General features: G+C 38.2%; 1 protein-coding gene across 3 annotated transcripts; it reads left to right on the top strand.

Annotated features, from left to right (window-relative positions):
• Positions 1 to 5,037: 5,037 nt before the first annotated feature.
• On the top strand, positions 5,038 to 20,205 carry LOC103712713 (auxilin-related protein 1-like). 3 transcript variants are annotated; one of them, XM_039125596.1, is made up of 8 exons: positions 5,038 to 5,608; positions 8,914 to 12,265; positions 12,419 to 12,497; positions 12,639 to 12,706; positions 12,795 to 12,860; positions 12,952 to 13,041; positions 14,139 to 14,315; positions 19,921 to 20,205. In XM_039125596.1, the coding sequence occupies exons 1-8, from the start codon at positions 5,208 to 5,210 to the stop codon at positions 19,954 to 19,956; spliced, it is 4,269 nt and encodes a 1,422-aa protein (XP_038981524.1). In that variant the 5' UTR covers positions 5,038 to 5,207; the 3' UTR covers positions 19,957 to 20,205. The 3 variants fall into 3 exon arrangements, with proteins under 3 accessions (XP_038981524.1, XP_038981523.1, XP_026662594.2); XM_039125595.1 differs by having other exon boundaries at positions 5,039 to 5,605; positions 12,410 to 12,497; XM_026806793.2 differs by having other exon boundaries at positions 5,039 to 5,608; positions 12,410 to 12,497.
• The last annotated feature ends 1,490 nt before the right edge of the window (positions 20,206 to 21,695 follow it).

The raw sequence follows: 21,695 nt of genomic DNA, 5'->3' as shown, positions 1-21,695 counted from the left end.
TTTTGGAAGTAGAGCTGTTGGAAGTAGAGCTGTCTGAAGCAAAGCGTTTATAAAAAGCTGTTTGCTGTTTGGTAACTACATTTCTAAAGTGCTGTGGCACTTAAACATGTGTTTGGTAAACAAACTGAGAAAGTACTTTTGTATGACAAAATGACCATAAAGGACATTATACAATAGAGCATAATAAAATATAATATGTATTAATACATAAATATATGATGTAGTATAATATTAATATAATGTAATATAATATTATTATAATATAGTACTATAACATTATGTATTATAGAATAATAATTTAATATAATATTAAATTATTTAATATAACATATCAATGTATTATGATATAATGTAATATAATATTATATTTATAGTATAATATAATAATAAATATATAAAATATTATAATTATTAGTGTAAACTAATTTTTCATCCTTCTAATGACCATTTATCTCTCTAACAAATTTTCTAGCTAGGTGATAAAATTGGTTAAATAATTACTAATATTTTTATTTATTTATTTATTTAGATCAGATTATTTGCCACTCACTCATTATTTTTCTTTTTTTTAATTTTATTTATTTAATTATTTATTATTTTATTTTATTGAAATATAGAGGGATTGCGGGTGGTGGCCGGCATGGTGGCTGCCACCGTGGGCAGCCACAAGCTCCCAAAACAAAAAAGAAAAAAAAGAAGAAGAAGAAGAAGAAGGAACAGAGGCGGCGACGTTGAGAGGAAGAAGAAGATAGAGAGGGAGAGGGAGAGGGAGAGGATGGGTGAGAGAGGAAGCGGCAGGATGACAGTTTTGGGGAAAAAGTATGATTTAAATGGGGATATTTTGGTCCAAAAAATAGCTTTCCGACAAAGCTGAAAACAGCGTTTTTGGAAAGCTCTAAATTGGAGTTTCTCTCCGAAAATTTTACCAAACACAATTTTTTATCTAAAAGTACTTTTGAAGGGCGAGAAAGTGCTTTTTGGCCCTCCAAAAGCTCCCTCAAACAGGGCCTTAATATCATAGAACCTTAAGGATGCTGGGAATTGGCGCTGGATACGGGTCAGACCAGGGTCGGCAAAATCGTCCCAAACTAGTACGGTTCCGGCAACGAAAATGAAATCCGTTGCCGAAATTGGAGAAAGAGAAGGAAAGAGAGAGCGATCAGGGGAGGGAGGGAGAGGGAGAGGGCGGGACGCCGACCGAGGCCACCGGAAGTGAGGGGGACTAGCCGCAACCTCGCTTCCCATAGCCTCCATTGGCCTCTGTCCCTTTCCGCCAGCCTCCCTCCCTCTCCCTTCCTTTTTTCTTCTCCTCTATCTCTCTTTTTCTCCCTCCTACGGTCTACATGCCGTCTCCTCCATTGGTACATGCTCGACACGGCCTGTACCAACTCGTGCTGCCAAAAAACTGGTATGGTGCCCCGTACTGGTTCTGCCAACTTTAGGTTAGACCTTACCGAATAGCCACATCTCCCATAAAAAAATTGGCAGGTCAAGTTTCAATAGGAACAATAAAATTCCCAAAACATCTCTTTCAAGTTTCAGTAGGAACATATAAAATTGACCGGTCATTTATAAATATTCCATGCTGATGTGGTGACTTGTAATGAACGCCAGTTTTTATGCATGGAACGTTCCTTTGATGGTGGATAATGGAGCATGACAGAGATGGTTTGGTTGCTTGATACCTGAGGCTCCAACAGAACTTCCAAACTCTTTTAGAGATCGCCATCTGACCAGAACCACCTAACTATTCCAAAAGACAGATACGAACGCCCCCAAAATGACAAAGTGTTGCCATCACAAAGCAATCCCACTCTCTCTTTTATTATCTTTAGCCTAAGGAACAGGATGGTTGGGTCCAACACATCCATCACAGGCTTACTCCATGTCCACACAAAGATTTGGACCTACCCATCACCGGAAGGTTGGCATCCTAAATCTAGATACCGCGGAATATTTTTTTGTTGTCAATCTACGACAACTTGGGTAATCTCTAAGTTATGGTCTTTTTTTCTTCTTTTCTTTTTCTTTTTGGCGAACGTTGTAAGGCTCTTTATTTAGATGGCCCATCACTTTGAGATAGCCACCTTGCAACACCCACAAATCGCACGTACTGACGTCGAAAGTCTTGGAGTAGGCATGTGACGTCGAGGTTGGTGATTCACAGCGTGGGATGTGGATGGTTGGATCTTTGGCTCAATAAAGTCTCAACTGAAAAATACGCCATTAGCACTGATATATATATACATATATGCAAAAGTTTTTTTTATAGAAAATAAACAATAAAAAAATATAAAATATATAAATAAATCTATTCTATTCTATTAATTTAAGTTTTTGGGATAAGTAGTGATCTTAATATGGTATTAAAATAGAGGTCCTGAATTCGAACTCTGTCTTCACACTTTTTAATTTTATTATTAAAAATTTCATATATTGGGCTTACCTATGTTCAAGTTTTTGGGATAAGTGATTAAGGCAAAAATATTTTGCAGGAAAGTATTTGGAGGCCTCTGGAAGGATGCAGTGCCTCTTTTATGGAAGTTATGTACTTGTAAACTCTCTCTCTCTCTCTTCATGGTGGCTAGAAGAAAAATTACACTACTGTCATCGAACGAGTCAGCTGCAAAGTTTGTCAAATTTCTCTAGCCTCCTTGGTAGCAAGAAGAGAGCCCTGGACTTGGTACTTGCTATTTCTGAGGGAAGAAAGCAAGAGAGAACGGCAGATTCTCAAAGTAGAAGTGTCAATATAATCTCATATTTGAGAAGAGGAAAATAGTTGGTCTCTCCCAACTTCTCCCTGAAACATGTTCAACTGATTTTATTTATTTATTTATTTTTTAAGCATCAGAGACAAAATTGGCATTTAATTTAACCCTTGATAAACCACCTACCAAGGGCGTTTGGCACCAAAAAAATAGTTTTACACCAATTTTGAGGGCTTGGGTAAAGCTTGTCTACCATTGGATGGTCAGATGTGGGAAAGCTCTCATATTTGTGAAAAAAAAAATAATGCTCTCTGAAAAGGCTAGTGATGCCAAGCACTTGATATGGTTATGTAATTCATTTTTTTCGCTTATGTTGAAAATTTTGTGCGCAAGATATCAAATTGTCTTTCATGCTTTACTAAATCATGCATCATATAATTATTGTATGCATAGAGCAAGCATTGAGGGGACCTAGCAAAGTCTGGTACATTTCTCTTGACAATGACATATATGTTACAGAAATAATTAGAGGTTCATATAAATTATAGTAGTCCTTCATTTCTCTTGTTCCTCTTAATTTTGGCCCCTCTTTAAATACATGAAGTTTGCAAGCTTTCTCTTCTCTTCATAGAATGGATATCACAAACATAAGGTGGAAAAGCATTTAAACACACAAATTTAAAAGAGTTTTACAAATGCAATATACGAGGAGGATCTCATGATTGATTACATAAAATAGCTAGGAAAGAGCCAGTTATTACAGCAACATGAGAAATGATACATAATTCCATTTGGTAGTTGGGACCCAATAAAATGACATGGAACATGCCCATTGTCAAGACATACGTGCAAATTTCTATGCATTTTTTTGAAAGGCAATCTTATTCTAAGAGAAGACCAGCGGGCATAGAAGTAGCTGAATGTTTCTTCGGAAAATGATATAGTTTTACGGGTTGATGTCTCGGCAGGTGACGAGGAGTTTTTAAGATGGAGGCCTTAACCCATTTCAATTGTCAAGTACCATAGAAAAAAGGAGTTGAAAGCTTAAGAAATAAGCTTATAAAATCCTAGAAGAAAATCTAGGATAAATTACATATATACACTTACGACCATGGTCTCATCTTGGCAAAATTTAGGTTGGGATATCAATTTGCTGCAATAGTTGAAATCTATGAACAACGTAATCGAATTTTTTGTTTGTGCTTAAATTTGGATACGAGCAGTATGACCCATTCAAATCACTCCATCTGTATCTCATTATAACAGTCGAAATGCAATCGTTACCTAATCACTTGCTGTTGCAAGATACATGAAAGCAGTGGATCTTTCCATGATTAGAGAGGCTCTAAACTCTGGTAAAACAGGATATTGGAAATACCAGCCATACAATATTACATCATATCAGATATTTAAAATTAGTTATCATAAATTTTCAACTACAATATTTTTGATTTTATTAGTCAATAAATAGAAGAGGCTTTCATATTTTGGAAATTACACCACGAGAGATGTTTTTGGCATGTAGGATGAAACATGGATTTTATTACGATGGTGCTTATTTGACCCGACTCATTAATCCGATCCATGAATGACCCACTTTAAGTGTAAATAAGTCAACACCTATTTATTAAATAGCTTAGGTTCTAATTTAAATTTATATTTATATAAATAAACTAATAAATAAATAAATAAATAATATATTATAATTAAAAATAAAGTAATTATAAACAAATAAATAAATAGAGTTGCTGCAGCCACTGCCTTCTGGTTTTTTTTCTGGCGCCACCGGCCTCACTGGAGGAAAAAATAGAAGAAAAGAAAAAAAAGAAAAGAAAAGGAACAGGTGGAGAGGGAGTCTCACTTGGCCTGGAGGCCGGAGCCGATGATGCGGAAGCGGAACAGGCACTCGCGGACCTTACAGGATGGCTCGGAAGGAATAGGATTCAAAACGGGAAAAAAAAAGAAGGAAAAAATGAAGATAAAGGGGGTAAAGGGTATTATGATTTTTTCATGAAAATTTATTATGCACTAAAAATAGATATGGACCGATTGTTAAAATTATATTCAACAGGGATTAAACATTACAGTCCCGTCAAAAAATGGGCTGGACATTAGTTTCCCCCTATATGATTCGATCCGATCTGATCTCGAGCCAAGCGGGTTAGAGGACCTTTCAGTCATTTTGAACCCAAAGCGATAGCCAGGGGCTCCACCAACCATTCATTCCCTGGGCCCCTCTTCCCTGTTAACCTTATTTCTCACGATAGATCGCCGATTGCAAGTATATTATGTCTGTCTTTACCGCCGATTCCAAAAAGAAGAAAAAAGGCAAAAAGAAAGCTGGCGCTGCTGGCTGCCCGGTGAGCACTGTTTCTTGTAGCCAAAGAACAACTCCGATCTCTTTCTCTCTCTCTCTCAAATTCACAGCACCAAAGAAGAGAGAAGAAAGCGAGAGAGGGGGGAAAACCTCGAACTTCTTAGCGGAGCTCTTTCTCTCCCATGGACGAGCTGGCGCCCGCCCGCCTCGGCGGCCGCGCCTCCGCCGGCCGCTCCAAGAAGGCCGCCGGAGGCTTCAAGAAGGCCGCAAGCGGGGCGGCCGAGGCGGCCAAATCGGCCTACGACGACGTGTTTGGCGGGCCGCCGCGGTACGCGGTGCCGTTCGCCGCCCGATTGGACGACTACTCCGAGATCTTCGCCGGCCTCGCCGACTCCTGCTCCATCCCTGTGCTCGACCTCCCGCTGGCCATGGGAAGCCTCGACGATGCCCCGGTCGACGCCAGGGGGTCCAGCTTTGATTATGCTGAGATTTTCAGGGGCTTCGATGGTGGGGAGCTTGCGGTTCCCTATCAAGAACTCTTCGCGGAGCCCAAAAAGGAGGAGATTTCTTCTTCGAATGAGTGGTCTTCTCTTTCTTGCTGATTTCTTGATGTTGTTTCCCGGAAAACTTTCTTTTTTTTTTCTTTCTTTTAATCTTGTTCTTCTTTGAATATTTATAGAGTTCATGGCTAAATTAGTCTTCTGCTATTTTTTGATAAGAGAGTCTTCTACTATAGAGATAAAAAATTGGTATGCTTCTGCTTTTAGCTGAATCTATTGTTTAAAATGCATAATTAACTTAGGTTTTTGGGGGGGGATCGTGCCCAATTTCTTGGTTGAAACAAGCTGCCGTGGAGAGAAGTTTGTTCCTTTGCTTCTAAATGGTATTTTGATCATTTAGGCAACTGTGGGATTTATATGGAGCTAACTGTTGGTTTCATGGAGGTCAGTAAAGCATGAGCTTTCCTTCGCCAATGTTGTATCTGGCAACTTCTGTATTGCATGGTGGACTTGGAAAAGGATAAATAAAGCAGGTTACCATGAAGATTCTGTTTTGTCCCTTTTCCTCTCAATCTCTTTTCATAAGATGTTCTCCATGTCATTTCATTTGAGAGCATCTAATTGGATGATTTGTGCAGTGATGATGACTAACTTTGTTCAGTGAAGAGTAATGGAATTTATTGGAGATTGAGGTTTTCAGCTAAGCAAATTGGCAAATTGTGTAACAAATGAATTGTGAAAGAGAACATCAACTGTTGGCGTCATTTGTTAATTATCTGTTAACTGTGATGCTCCTGTTTGTCCTCTTTAGAGGAAACAACAAGTTTGTTCACTATGATGAATCTAATATGTCAGGTATGGATATGAATGTTGTAAACAATTCTAAAGGGCCAAAATAGTGGAGGGGACAAAAGACAACTTAGATGATGGGTGGAAGGGGAGTTGAAAAAGCTTTCCATCTCAGACGACTTAGCCTAAGACAGAAAGACAGAAGCTAATTACAAAATAGAATCGATATAGCTAATACCGAACAAGAGGAATATAATGATGGACTTAGCAGAGTATTTTGCCCACCTTCTGAAAAGGTAAAATTAGTTTATATGTATGTCCAAATTTTTCTTCTTTGGCACATGAACCTTCGGCTACTTTCTTTGTTCCCTCCCTTTTCTCTTTAGCCTTTTCTTCTCTATTACAGCAGGTATCTTCTTTGAATCACTTCCCTTATAGGATCTTTCTCTGGGTGTGTGTGCGCTTCCATATTTAGTTGCAATAGTTGGCAAGACCTTAGTTACCATATTTAGTAGTGGGTGTAGGAGAGAATTCAAGTGTGGGGAAACAGATCTCTTAATAAATAAAAAAAGAAAAAACAAAAAAACAAAAAGGCTTAGAAATTATGCAGGAAATAGTTTTTGAAGTTGGCGCAGCACCCTAAGTGGAAGTTTCTTACTATAGCTTGGGCCTAGCTAGAGCTTAGATCGAAAGTCTCTAGTAAGGATCGAGCTTGGCCTGAACTATAATCTATTAGCTAGAGGACATCCTAAGTGTATGGGTAATACACGTGCTGAGTTGGGCAGCCATACTCATGGTCTTGGGTGGTGGGATGGGATAAGTTGATAAAGGTTGGATAAAACAACAAAGGTTGGCACGTTGCTTTGTGGTGGTATAAAATAGGAGGAAGGAGGAAATGGATGAGTAAAGGAGGAGGAAACGGGGAATAAGGAGAGATGAGATGGGAGGAGGGTAGGCAGCCAAGTAATAAGGAGTAAAGAAGAGAGGTGTTATGATAACTTACACCTTTTTCTACACAGCCATGCAAAACTAGCAAAATGTTAACCGTCCCAAAACACTATGTTCATGCACCAAAATGATTTCCACTTTATTTTCTTGACCTATATTATTTAATTTTTGCTTGACATTTCCTTATTTTAGTTAATAGTTTTTGGATTTTTTTTTTTTTTTACAATGTCAACTATAACCATTAAAACTTTAGCCTAGACTATGAAAACTGCTGGAACTGCCAAAATTGGAATAAATTTGGTATGGATGAAACTTAGTATTAAGAATCTTCCACTTAGGTGCAACACCCATTTTGGAATCTCCCAGGAAACTCATCTGTGCAACTGTTTCCTTATTTGGAAAAAGGTATCCACTTCCCCATGCTCGCACCCTAATCTTTTTCCCCACCCATGCCCAGTTTTTGTAACTGAGGGCTGAAATAGAAATTTAAAACAAAATTTCCAACCTTTCTTGCAATTTCTCCAAGACTCCATTCTTTCACTTTATCTCCTTTTTTTTTTAAACAAAATTTTAGTATGAAACATTTAAACCTTCACAGAGATTTGATTGAGCCCATTAATCCTTGTACCCAATCATATCGCACCTTATTATGCCCCTCTTTCATCTTCTAGTGAACATCCATAATTCGCTTAAACCAAAATCTTAGGACACTAGAAATTTCTAGCAAACAATGTATTTGACTTGTCTTTCTTTAAAATCCTTCAAAACCCAAGTAAACATTGGTTCCTCATGTCTCAGGTATACCCAAATCTTCATTCATAATTTTTACTTCAGAATCTGATGTCTACTCTTCAAATTAACTATAATTTGAATTCTATAAAAAAGTTTTAAAAAGTCAAAATATTTTCACCTTTTACCTTTTAGTCATCCTGGGAAAGAAGGCTGTTACAAATATCTTCTTACACTATTTTTGGTGTTCGAACGCAATTGTTGATATTGTCTAGCACAACCATTCATCATAATTCTACTCCATTTTTTTTAATTTTTAAATCACTTCAAAAATTGCATCTAGTTCAGAATCCATTAGATGCAGTCCTATAGTCCCATGGTTGATCAGTGCAAAAGTTACTGATGTAGCAACAAAAGATGGGGGTGTGCTCTATATCTTGATAATTCCATATGGACTATTAAGAGAAATTAGCATTAAATTTCTTTTGTGAAACATATAAAACTCCTCCCTATACATTTTTGGGAAACATTAGTGAATACTCGTTATTATAATGTATTACAAAGTGCTTGTCACATGATGGACAGCATATTTATAATTGTTTTTCAAAAATCAGAAAAAGTCCTGTGACTACAGAACTCTTATAGATTGGTAAAAATAGAAGTTCTGCACTTCCATTTGATTTCTGATGATTTTATACTTACATGATTGAAACTATTGCAGTTTAGCACTTTATTTGATATTCGAACTTGGAAACTGTTGTTCAGTACATATAAAACATTAAATACAATTGTTTACCTGCTATGGTTGTAGTTTCTTTTTGCAGTGTTGTTTTAGTTCTGCTGGTATGGCAATACCTTTGTTTGGCATGAATTTTCTGACTCTGATCATTTTGCTTCTAAATATTTCCTTTTAATTTAATAGGGAACAAAGAAGTACTGGATTTGATCCACAGGTGAAAGAATTATCTGAATTTCCTCCAAAATATCCTAATGGAGATAATGTGGCATGCCCAGAAGAGGATCAATTCTCATCCAACTCTAACCACTCGGATGATGGCTCAAAACAGTTCAACATGTCATATAACAAGATGAGCCGAGGAAACATGGAGGATGCAATAAGTGAGAGAACACATGTAACTCAACTTCATGCTGTTCCTAGGTTTAAAATTGTGGTCGATGGTTGCGACCCCCTGCAGAATAATACAAGTGACAATTCTCTTGACATGGTGAATGATGAGATGGCCAATCTGGATCAAGGAAGAAAAGTTCCACCATCCTCTTCTGGTGACAGTACAAAGAGTGCGGGAAGTGACTTGAAATCAGATCAGAAATTATATGCCACTAAATTGTCTGCCTCACAAAATGGTCATGCAAAAGTGAAGCAGCATTTGTGCTCTTCCAGTGATCACTCAACATCCATGGAGGATGTTTCTTCTGCGGGTGCTACATATTTAACTATATCTGACATTAGTCTTCAGACAAAACCCCTGGAAGTCCCACCACCATCAAGGACACCACCATCAAGGCCACCACCTAAGTTATTTAATAAGCAGGGGCATTCTGCAGTAAAGATGTATGCAAATTCAAGAACTGATCTAGATGAAGTAAAACCATGTAAACCTATTTCAAATCATCAAACTCGCTATGGTGTGGCCTCTTCAAAAAGCCATGCACATCAGGAGTCTGTGAAGGACCATTCACCTTCTATTTTTGATGTGGAGGTAGATGCTAGTTCAGCTGCTGCAGCTTCTGCTGTTGCTATGAAAAAGGCAATGGAACTAGCTCAAGCTAGATTAAAAAGTGCAAAGGAGTCAATGGGGAGGAAACATGATAATCTTCAAAGCCGCAAGAAGTTGGGTCAGTATGAAGCTATAAAATGTATGGAAAGAAAGGTGGAAAATGCTTCCCAGGAAGTAGAAAGCTTCGGCGAAATGCAAACTCAGAAAACAGTGGTAAGGGAGGATAAAAAGATAAATGGCGTTGGTTCAGAGGAAAGACATGTAGTCATAAGCGCAACCAAGATAGCTTTGGGTTATGAAGAGAAGGAAAGGCATGTAGTATCAGCTAAAGAGTCTCAACCATCCATGCAAGGGAATGAATTTAAATCTTCTGCAGTGTCCCAGAAGTTGGAAAATGATTCTGGAAAGTGGAAAACAGATAAAGAATTCTATGAGCTGATAAATGATGAGAAGAAAGATAAAATGGCCAGGGAGACCTCCAAACAGTACATTATTGCGAAGAATACAAAAGAAACCACAATGATTAGTGAGAACAAGGAAAATATCAATAAAGATGCTGGATGGGCCTATGAGTTTACAAGAATCAGGAAGTTGGGGGAAGATACTGGAAATAATGAAAGGGCAGAAAATATTATGAAATTGAAAGATGGTAAAATAACTTGCAGGGAGGGGGAAACCAAGGTGGTACGAGATATGATCCCAGAAGCTTGTGTGCATGAAGAAGAAAAAAGTATGCTAGAAGAGGATCAGGTTCCTGACCAAGAGGAAAATGAGAACCTAGGGGAGGTTCAAGAGCCCAATGTTCATGAAGAAGAGGTAAAAAAGCAATATATTAGTGAGAAGGCTGCTGCTTGTGGAGAGAGTGAAAAGGCATCAAAACCTTCAGATGCTGCTTGTAAGTTTGAGGGGAATTATGCCAGTGAAAATGAAGAAAGAAAGTTGGATGCTGCTAAAGAGGCTTGTAAAGGTGAAGACAATGAGAAGAAATTGAGTACAACTGTACCTTTCGAGCATGAAGATAATTTGAATGTGGACTGGCAAACAGTTATTCAGGATGAAATTGATAAGGAAATTGAAGTCCCTCATGGACAGGCAGCTAGTCAGTATGAAGATTCTGAAGAGGCAAGAATTAAAGGAAAAGTTGAATGCTGTCATGGAGGAAATGGACATAGATCAGAAGAAACCTGGGTGCGACTCGAGCAGGAAGAAAGTAAAATAGTAAATGCGACTCCAGAGGCATGTTTGTGCATGTGGGAAAGAGGGGAGAAAATGGAAGCAGATCAGGCAGCTGGTCAGTGTGAAGATTCTGAAAAGGCAAGATTTAAAGGAAAAGTTGAATGCTGTTATGCAGGAAATGGATATAGATCAGAAGTCACCTGGGTGCGACTTGAGCAGGAAGAAAGTAAAAAAGTAAATGGGACTCACGAGGCATGTTTCTGGGCAAAAAATGAGTTAAAGCAAGTTGCTCCAGAAGCTGATAAGCTGGAAGGGGGTTTGAAGAAACATAAAACAGCAATAGGGGCTATGGGACATGAAGAACAAGAGAAGAAAACAGGATTGGCAAAGAAGGCTTGCTGGCAAAATCGCAAGGAAATGAAAACACCAGATGCTCGGCCGGAATTTATCCAAAATGACAAGAAACAAGAGGGAGATCAAGCGCTGCTTCAGCTGGAAAATGAGCAGGCTGTATTTGAAAATGGCCAAGTGGCGACAAGAAGCGAGGATGTTAAAGAAGTTCGTGTCGCACCGGATATTATGGAAGAAGTTAAAAAATTGAATGGAGCTCGAGATGTCTTCCAGAGGGATGTGGGCACGGTTATGGAAGATGTTCGGCAAGCTTCTTTTTTGGCTGAGAAAGGTAATATACCAAGTTCACCTCAAGTTGCTATGGAGAGTAGTGCTTGGGCATCCAATGGAACTGGTGAAGATGTTCGACAAGCTTCTTTGTTGTCCAAGAAATGTGAAATACCAAGTTCACCTCAAGATGCAATGGTGAGTAGCGTTTTGGCATCCGATAATACGGCAAATACTGCAAACAATTTGCATAAAACAGGAGAAAGGAAAAATGGAAGAAGAATAGAAAGAGAAACGGATCGAGTGAAAGAGCAAGCAAGAATATTAGAAGAAGAGAGAGGGAGGGGGAGAGAGAGAAAAAAAAACAGAGTTGCTGTTGAAAGAGCTACCCGTGAAGCACATGAAAAGGCATTTGCTGAAGCCCGGGAAAGAGCAGAAAGGATAGCAGTGGAGAGAGTTACTGCTGAAGCTAGACAAAGAGCACTAGCAGAGGCCCGAGAGAAAGCAGAAAAGGCTTCTCTTGAAGCTCAAGAAAGATCACTAGCTGAGAAAGCTTTGAGAGAAGCTAGATTGAGGGCGGAGCGAGCAACTGCAGAAGCTCCGGAGCGTGCCGTTGAAAGAGCACTTGCCGAACAAGCTGCTTCAGAAGCAAGAGCATGCATGGAGAGATTTAATGCCACTGCTAGCTACAAGATGAGGAAAGATAATGTGGCAGATGATCATCTGAAGGCCAGAAATAAGGTAGACAATGGAATGAGGCTAAAACATGGCTTTTGCACAAGTAGAATTGTAATATGTAGACCTTTCTAATCTTCGCTTCATATTTTCAGATTGGCTGTTAATAAACTGTATGACATTTGTTAACTGACTGATGAACTATGGCAGGACATGCAGGATGTTGCACATGGTGCACAATTTCAGAGTACAAATTCTTCTAGCACTTGCCAAAGATATTCAGATTTTAGCATGCAAGGTGATAAATGATTTCTTGAACATTCATTTTGATATTCCCAGTGCCATCTATATGCACCATTTTGCATTGATGATGCATTTCCTTGTTTCTTCTCCTTGATTTTATTTTGGTTTACTTCTCTAATCCTTAATTTTGAAGCAGCTGAGGGTGAATCAAATTTAAGATATAAAGCGAGACTTGAGAGACATCAACGGACAATAGAACGTGCGGTATGTGGAGTATCTAATATTGGCCATTTTTTTGTTTTAGTTTTGTTTGCCTATGTCTTTCTTTAATTATTTACATTGCTATTTTCAGGCAAAAGCTCTTGCAGAAAAGCATATGCATGATCTTCTTGCACAAAAAGAGCAGGCAGAAAGAAATGTAATGATCTAAATTATGATGAAGATTTAATAGGACTGGCAGTATATTGCTCTTCATTTAGTGATCATCCTTGAACAAGCTGTGGTTGCAGAGGTTAGCAGAGTATTTGGATATTGAAGTCAAGAGATGGTCAAACGGAAAAGAAGGAAATTTGCGGGCTTTGCTGTCAACACTGCAATATGTAAGCATTTTTTTGTCTTTGATTTGCGTCCATTATGTATGGAAGCATCATTTATATTTTTCACCAAGTCAGCTACTTTCTTAGCAGTGAAAAATTTTAGGATGAATGGGTTAAACTACTTCTGTACTAGAATGAAGTACCAAGTGCCTATATTGAAGTTTAACAATTGGATTTTCCTGAGGAAAGCCAAAAGGTTGTAACCTCCTGTGTGCAAAGTTTAGGTCTCTTCATGCTTATCTACTAATAGAAAGTTCCAATGTAAAAATATTTGCCATATTTAAGACTATTATGGCCAAAATTTATAGAATGCTGCTGACACAATACTAGTTCGTTCAAATTTTATTATTTCTTCAGATAGATTTGAAGAATTGTTTATTGATCCTTAACAATTAGCTTGAATGACTGAATCTCTTTTCTGACATCAATTTCATTCATACAACTTTAATGCAGTTAAATATTAGAGGTCCACCTTCAGTGTTGCACAACTCTATGTTACAGATATTTCATGTATTGAATTTAAAAGAAAATGGACCAATACACTCTGCATTTCTCTTATAAAAAAGAATGCGTAAGCTCAAAGCAGTAAGTATATGAAACCATGTATACACCATTTTGTGGGTAAGTGAAACTAACAATGAGCGAGCTTGACCTGACAGTGAAAGGATGTGGGTTTGGAGTTTCTGAAAGTGGGTATATTAAATATTTTCTATGTATGATTATGCAGTTACTACTTAACACTATCATAGATTAGTACTTTGACTAACATAAACATTTAATATACCATGTCTGAATGAGAGTCCTTGCGCTAATTCTGCCTGTCTAGAGAATCTGTTTGATAGGTGCTTATCTGGACTTTTAACTGATATAATAGGAAGATTATGTGATTCCTGGGCAGTCTTTTATTTTGTTCAAATTTTTCATGCTATCATAATTCATTTTATTAAAAAGATTGTGACTCCTACCTAATATTGTTATCACCACAAAATTTTCTCATAACATTTTACTGGTTTTATGACATTCAGTCTGCGCTAGTAGCTAACAGGACTTTGATAAGCATGTGCTGTGGCAGTGTTTTCACTTGATATTTTACTTCACAGATCCTTGGGCCTGAGAGTGGTTGGCAGCCAATTCCATTGACAGATGTTATTACAGCTGCTGCTGTAAAGAAAGCTTACAGGAAGGCTACTCTTTGGGTTCATCCAGATAAATTGCAGCAGAGGGGTGCTAGCATTCAACAGAAGTACATTTGTGAGAAGGTTTATGACCTCCTTAAGGTGTGTTCCTGGTTTTGCTTGTCTTTTCCTGATTATGTAATTTAAGAATTTTTTCAATCTAGCAGCCACATCCTTTACCTAAGTTTATGATATCTGCTAAAAGAAATTACTATTATTCATGATTGCTTCTTTGAGTAATCACATTAAGCTTCTAGTTTGTTTGGGACAATTATGAAGCTGGATGCTGGTAAAGGAATATCTTGCATTTAAGAAAATGTACATAGAAGCACAATTAATATGAAGTTATCGTTTTGGATGTATAAAATTAGTTTGTTGATAAATTGTAACAATTGACTTTCTATTAAGTGTTTCTATGTCTACTCCACAAAATATTCTCGTAAAAATTGCTGACTAGATGATGATGCATGAAGATTAGAGAACAGATTTTGGCTCTATAGACATTAGGCATTACATTGATACAAGTGGACTAAAACTTGTGTGTGCAATTTTAGAAAATGTTTAGAACATGGAAGTACATGCCTGATTACTAGGTCATTTTAAAAAAAGGCTCACTAATTAAATTTATAAATTAAAATGGGAAATTAGATTACTCTTTTGTACAAACTTGAATTTTGGCTATACTTTTGCATGTTATAACATTAAACAATAATGATGCAATCAAGAAAAATTGCAAACAAGACAAGAAAAAACCAGCCTACAAACTTGAACCTGATTGAGACAAGCTTGTTTAATTTCTTCTTCATCATCTTCTTCTTCATCTTCAGGAATGCTAGTAATGGGTTTCCATTCATCCTTCAAGGAAATTGACAAAACAAAAGAAAGAGATATTTATGTGAATAAGAACAAATCAGCTTGGCCTCTCATTATTCTGTAACATGTTGCAACCTTATCCAGAACCAGATGGAGGCAAGATAAGGAGATCGGAATGAATAAATAGCAGTCCTCTTTGAGGTATCTGAGTTGCCGTTTCATCTCGTTCTACAAAATGAAGCAAATTTAGTTTGATTAGTGTTTTGCAATGCAGAGGGAGAAAAGATGGATGCTCTGGTGACTTCAAGGTAGAAGATTGAGAACTAATTTGAAGATTTAAGGGGTTTCAACAGGAGTATTGCTGAATGAATCAAATATTGCAGTTAAGAGTGGCTTAAATTTAGTAACTGGAATGTTAGCAGGTTTAGAGTGCATGTAAATTATGGAGATAGAGAGGAAAGATAGATGAGAATAGGAGAGAGATACCATGTATTAAGGACAGAGTTTGCATTAGCATGAGTACTTCAGGTTTTTACCTGCTGGCATTACATGGTTAGGGTAGAGAGAGTTGTTTAAAGGAGAGAAAAGGTGGCCTTTTAAGATAAGGGGTAAATATTAAACTCACTTTCCATATGAAGGGCCAATATAAAAGTCTGTGAGAAGATTGTATGGGCAGCCATGCTTTGCCATTTATTGTTTCAGAAGATACATGGATGTCAAGGTCATTGTATTTCTCTTTGCTCCTCATGTGGGTAAGTTTCGATTAAGAAACCCATCATTGCAATGTAATAGTTGGAAAGGATGCTACCACGATTGAGAGAAGAAACCAGAAGCAGAATCTGAAGGGGCGGGACAGGAGTGATGGAATAGAGAGAGTTCAGATAGGAAAATAGGCTTGTATCTTGTAATGTTTACCTTGACATGTGATGCAGGTAAGGGCAGGGGGATCATTATCTTGCGCTTGTATTGAGAGTAATGCAACAACGGTAAATTGAAAAAGTAAAATGGAGCAACTGGAACATAAGGTTTAAAGAAGTAGTATATAAAAGTAAAAGGGTTTTTTGGGTTTTTGGAATAATACATGGATATTCGAAGGCATGACACCTCCCTTTCTGTTGAGCCTTTGGTACATCTCTATCTTCACAGGGCCTTGATTGGACTCTTCTAGCATCATATGAATTTCTGCCCCATTTCAGAGTATCACACCATGCAAATTCCCACATAGTGTCATAATGTTTTTCGGCCCTTACATCAATAGAATTTGTGGGTACCTCTACACTCCTAGTATATCTAAAATTGGCCAACAAAGAAAAGGCTCAGTTCAAACAAACTTGCTAAATTAAGCAAATTGTCAATTTTGGGCTTCTGATAGTTGAATTCCTGTTGTCGGAGGGATTTGGATGGCTAAAGTCTAGTCAGTAGCTCTGACTCCAACTATGTTTGGCTGCCAAGATCTGCTAGCATCAGGATTTGGGTGGTGCAGTTCCTACCATTTGGATGGCTAAAGTCTAGTCAGTAGCTCTGACTCCAACTATGTTTGGCTGCCAAGATCTGCTAGCATCAGGATTTGGGTGGTGCAGTTCCTACCATTAGAAGAATTGGATGCAGAAGTGTAGACATCAGAATATCTGATTTTTTTGAATTGAACTTGGCTGCTGATGCATGCTGAGGCTGGGCTGATGTCAGCAATCAGACTGTGTCTGGGTTATGTTAGAATGTTCAGGCAACTAATTTGAGCCATCACTCTACCTTTGTGATATCTGGCACCTATGTACTGCATCAATATGCCATTATTAAATGATTTTGTTTCTAAAGTTCACTTAAAAAAAAAAATACTAATAGCATTTAGAGAAGATGGAGCCGTTTTTAATTATCTACTAATGGGAACTCTCGAGTTGTGTCTCCTTGCCCAAATTCCACTCTACATGGGCCCCAGGCCCATCTTTGACTCCCCATGGCCCCCTTGACATTAGCAAAAGCACATTTTTGTTATTGGTATGGGGATCCCTTGCCCCCCGGCCCCACACATGTTCCCTCCCACCTCCCTTCCTTGCTTCATCACCAGTTCAAAAATAAAATTAAAGATAACGGCATCCTAATTTACCTAGATTCAGATGCCATGATAACTAATGCTTAGATCCATTCTTTTTTTGTGTGTGCAAGCTAAAGAACCTTGCATCTGTTTTCCCAAACATATCGCTTAGGATTCTTAGGTCTTTAATCTTGTTAAGAGTCTTGAAGCCTAAAGACTATTCAACCTCAATGACTTGGTCTAGAATAAATTTTAAAAATTAGGCAACTTAATCCTCGGTCCTTTGTTGATCCCTCTCCTCTCCCTTTTCTATAATTCTGAACCTCCTCCTTGGAACATGAACAGCTCCTATGCTAAAACTCATTACCATGTTCCATTGTTGTTGGTGATGCAAAACCCCAGCCCCTTCTCTCTCTCTCTCTCTCTCTCTCACACACACACACACACATTTATTCACTTGCATCAACTGATTGATCTGCAGATAATCAAGATGAAGATAAGTGCCCTCATTGCAGAATAAATTTTCCAATATTTTGGATTTCATCTCTTTCATATGTATTGTGCTTGAACTAAATATCAGTGGCTAACAAGATCTTCCATTTTTTGGTTAAAAAAAAAAATCAGGTATTAACATCATAGTAAATTCTAGCATTGTTATGTAAGATGCTTTAAGGATTGAATGGTGACTCTGATTGATACTACTTTGCCCCCCTCTTCCCCCCAGCCCTCACACAAAAATTCTCACTCTGCCTGAGTCTCCCCTGTAATGTTTCCCTCTCTTTCTCTCTCTAGCAGGGCATGTGCATTATGCATGCTAAATATTATTATATATTAAATATGCATGTATGCATGTTTATGTAGCTATATTTGTAGTCTTAAGTCCTGAAAATCTGGGGCACTGTTAGTTCTTTTCTTTAAAATTTACAAAATTTGAATATAATTGCAAAAAATAATGTTAGACATGAATAAAATGATATTCCCTATGTTTTCTTGCTTGTAGATGTGATGTGGGCTCTTCTGTCTAAGTGGCCTGCTTATGTACTGATGGCCTTCAATCTTTACCTCGTCACAAGTTCACAACAATAGAAGTTAGATATCTTGTTTCATGATCAGTTCTCTTAGAATCTAATCAAGAAAATAGGTTGAAATTTAAAATCTAAAGTCTATATAGGACATAAGTCCTGTTAAATACTTTTGAATTAGATTTTCTTTATGATAGATGATGCTTATGATAGAAAGTTGGGGAAAACCCTAATGACAAGAGTCACAAGACGATATCTTAAGCAGCCAGCTTGGCCATCTGTGACCCGAGTGAAATAATGAGTCCATCTCTCTAACTTCTAAAATAAAGATGCAGATCCTAATATATCTGATATTCTTGAGGAGCATCAAAGGTGTTGATAAAAGAGTTGCTGAAATCTCCAAGTGTTGATACTAGAAACCTTGGTTCGATTCTGGCCTGCACCCAAACAAAAAAGGTGGAGCTCTGCTTCTGCCCCTCCTGCTTCTACATATCACAAGATAAAGAGGACACTATATTTGTGTAAAATTTCGGGGATTCATTATAATGTATGTTGATTAGAGCAACCTTATGCATTCTGATTTCCTAGACATGGTGCAGTTTATCTATTGGCCAACCTAGAAGGACATCCTTCTAACTGGAAGAGTTGCAAAGAAATGGCCATATCCAGTCATCATTTAACTGGCTGGATTTATGATTGGCAATTAATTTATATTAGAAACTTTGGAAATTATATGGGTCGGAATGAAGCACTGTGACATTTAGGTAGAACCACCTTCTGTAGCATATGAAAGATGAGGAAACCAGACTTGCCACCTTACCGCTGGCTGCAACCTTGGTCTGTCATCTTTTGAGTTCTTATTGTATTTCCAGAAGTTTCATGGACTTCTTTGCCTTCACAACTTACAAGACTACATGATTCCACAACATTGTGCTCCTAGAAATCCACTTATGAGTTGTACAGTTTCAATTCCATATTCAGGAAAACTAGCAGCTCATTTTGGGATGTGAAATACTCACAGGAAAAAGGGCACTGGATTCAGGTCACATCACTGAATACTATGACACTTCTTAGGTGTGCATCCAAAAGAATTCTTAATCATGGCCCTTGTTAAATTATGGTCGTCATAGATGCCTGATTTATGGTTCACACTCTATTTAGTGTATAGCTCCTATGCTGGACTTTCTGAAACCTCATTCCACTATGCAGTTTCAGTGGATTGGCAGATTAGGCTTCCATGGCCTCTATTTATGCATCTTTAGAAATGAAATTTGCATGTGATTTTGCTGTTCAGTACTTGTATTGCCAATTTTGGCCTTCTGTAGGAACCAATACGAACTATGACTAACCATGCCAGCCCAAGCCTTGAAGATAATTGGTATATTGTCAAATCATTTGTGCTTTTATTCTTTCTATGAGAATGAAAACTGTTCTTTGCCGGTCTAGAGATACTTGTCTCTGTGTATGCCTCGCTTGTTTCTTAATTGGAAAATAAGCCTTCGCTGCTGTACAAATAATTGCTTTGCTATCTTCTCCTGTTTATATTCATTCACTAAATGAGTCAACTCAATTACATAATAATATATTAGCCTATACATGCAAGCATATAGTCACTGTTTAGTAAGGAGTCTTGCTCATAGAAACTGAATCTTTCTTATCTGAATGCTGTTTTGGTTCTGTGCCCAAGTTAAAAGCACTTATTACCTCCTTTGTTCTAATTTTGTAAAGGTCAATATGTCATATGCAGATGAGATTTCACACATAGTTCCAGTGAAGTTTTACATGTATGATGTCATATCAACATCGTTATTCTCTCATATTAACATGATGAGTTATGCAGGAAGCTTGGAATAGATTCACCTCAGAAGAGCGATAGCAGATGGAATGAGAACTACATACTTCAGAGTTCAAGCTTTTGCTGATTGTGGAGTAAGAGGCAATGTAATTTTGGATCCAACAAGTTTGATAACATTGCTCAATTGTAGTCATTCTTTTGAATTTATGTAAAGATGCAGTTTCTAGAAGCATATTTTAGAATGCTAGTCCTGCTCCAACGAGATGTAACAGATAGCCCAAGTGCTTTAATTGCAATGAAATCCATGGTGCAAGAAGTTTCATCATTTCTCAGTTGGCCAATAGCTTCTATCTACGTCCTTCCCTTGATGACAAGGTTGTTTGTTTCTTCCATGATAATTACGATCAACATAAAGAAAGACGGATGAGCCAACTCCATATTTTTGGCATTATCATCACAAAAAAGAGATTCCGGATTTGTGTTCTTCCTATCTTTTGTCACAAAATGCAGGATGTTGCATTTTTCATGACGCATTTGCATGCGTAATTCTTGGTCTGTTAGAAAACAACGGGAAGGGGAGTTTATGTGACCCTGGGTTGCCTAACAACTAGTTATGAAAGGTAACATCGACAACTAGTGCACTTATTGCGTGGGAACAGGTACGATTCTGCTAAAACCTAGTTAAGGTTACAGTTGGACGTTGATGCAGCCAAAATAAAAGGGGGGAGCTTCTATTACAGAGCACAACTTTTTTTATCACAGAAAAAACCTCTCTAAAGAAAAAGATTTTGTAGAGATCAGGCTTTCGTCTCCCTACTTGAGCCAGTAGGGTTTTGAGTCAAATGGGTGGATGCGTGCATGACACTTAATGTCTTATATAACCATGAACGGAGTCATATATACTCTGTTTTTATTTCTCTTATTTATTTTGTGGATGAAATATGCTTGCAGTTTTTCTCCCTTAGGACCTCACTCAACTCTTAAGATGAGAAGAGTTAACATATGTTGATGACGGTACTTCGTACCCCGCACTTTTTCCTTTTTTTTTGGGTTTGGGAGTATAAAAGCCAAGATGTTGTGTGAGACGAGTTAACATATGTTGATGACGGTACTTCATACCCCGCACCGGGGGGGGGGGGGGGGGGGGGGGGTTGGGAGCATAAAAGCTAAGATGTTCTGTGTGTGTGTCTGACAGAAAAGTTCGCCAGCCATTAAAATATAAAATGCATAAAGGAGTGGAAGACATCACTTTTTTTTTTTGAATAATTAATTTTCCACCCTCCAAAAAACCGTGCTATAACAAAAAGTCCCCATTGACCGATCTTAAAATCTTGGTCCAATATCTCTACCGAGTTTAATTTCCAGTTCCTGAGCTCCTTTTATTCTTTAAAAAAATGCCAAAAATGCCTCTGCCGCTCTTGATCTCCTATTTCCAGAAGAAGAAGAAGAAGAAAACGGCTAGGCAGTCCTGACCACGGCCCGCCCCTGCCCAAGCTCCCTCCTGTGGCTGCCGCCGGCCTCGGCTCGCCCCTTCCCACAGCCCCGCCCCCTTCCGAGCCCCCTCTCACGGCCGCCCCGCCAGGAATGCCCCTACCCCCTTATGAGACCCCTCATGCGGCCGTCGCCGGCCACGGCCCGCCCTCCTTCTGCGTTCGCCGCGGCTTGGCCTCCTTCGGGCGCCGCCGGCCTCGCGGGAGGAGAAGAAAGAAGAAAAAAGGAGAAGGGAAGAAGAGAAGAAAAAGAAAAAAAAGAAAAGAAAAGAAGAAAAGGGAAAGAAAAAGAAAAAAAAGAAGAAAAAGGAAAGAATATACACACACACA

This window comes from Phoenix dactylifera, chromosome 4 (assembly GCF_009389715.1).
Source record: "Phoenix dactylifera cultivar Barhee BC4 chromosome 4, palm_55x_up_171113_PBpolish2nd_filt_p, whole genome shotgun sequence".
Classification (NCBI taxonomy): Eukaryota; Viridiplantae; Streptophyta; class Magnoliopsida; order Arecales; family Arecaceae; genus Phoenix; species Phoenix dactylifera.
The sequence above is the reverse complement of the archived record's forward strand: the minus strand, read 5'-3'. Positions and strand labels throughout refer to the sequence as shown.

What these genes read in the sequence shown, in the direction of transcription:
- LOC103712713 (XM_026806793.2), top strand. Translation starts at nt 5,208, where the DNA reads ATGGACGAGCTGGCGCCCGCCCGCCTCGGCGGCCGCGCCTCCGCCGGC. An exon ending in ATCTGAAGGCCAGAAATAAG is followed by an intron (nt 12,266 to 12,409) that starts GTAGACAATGGA and finishes GAACTATGGCAG; the next exon opens with GACATGCAGGATGTTGCACA. An exon ending in AGGTTTATGACCTCCTTAAG is followed by an intron (nt 14,316 to 19,920) that starts GTGTGTTCCTGG and finishes TGAGTTATGCAG; the next exon opens with GAAGCTTGGAATAGATTCAC.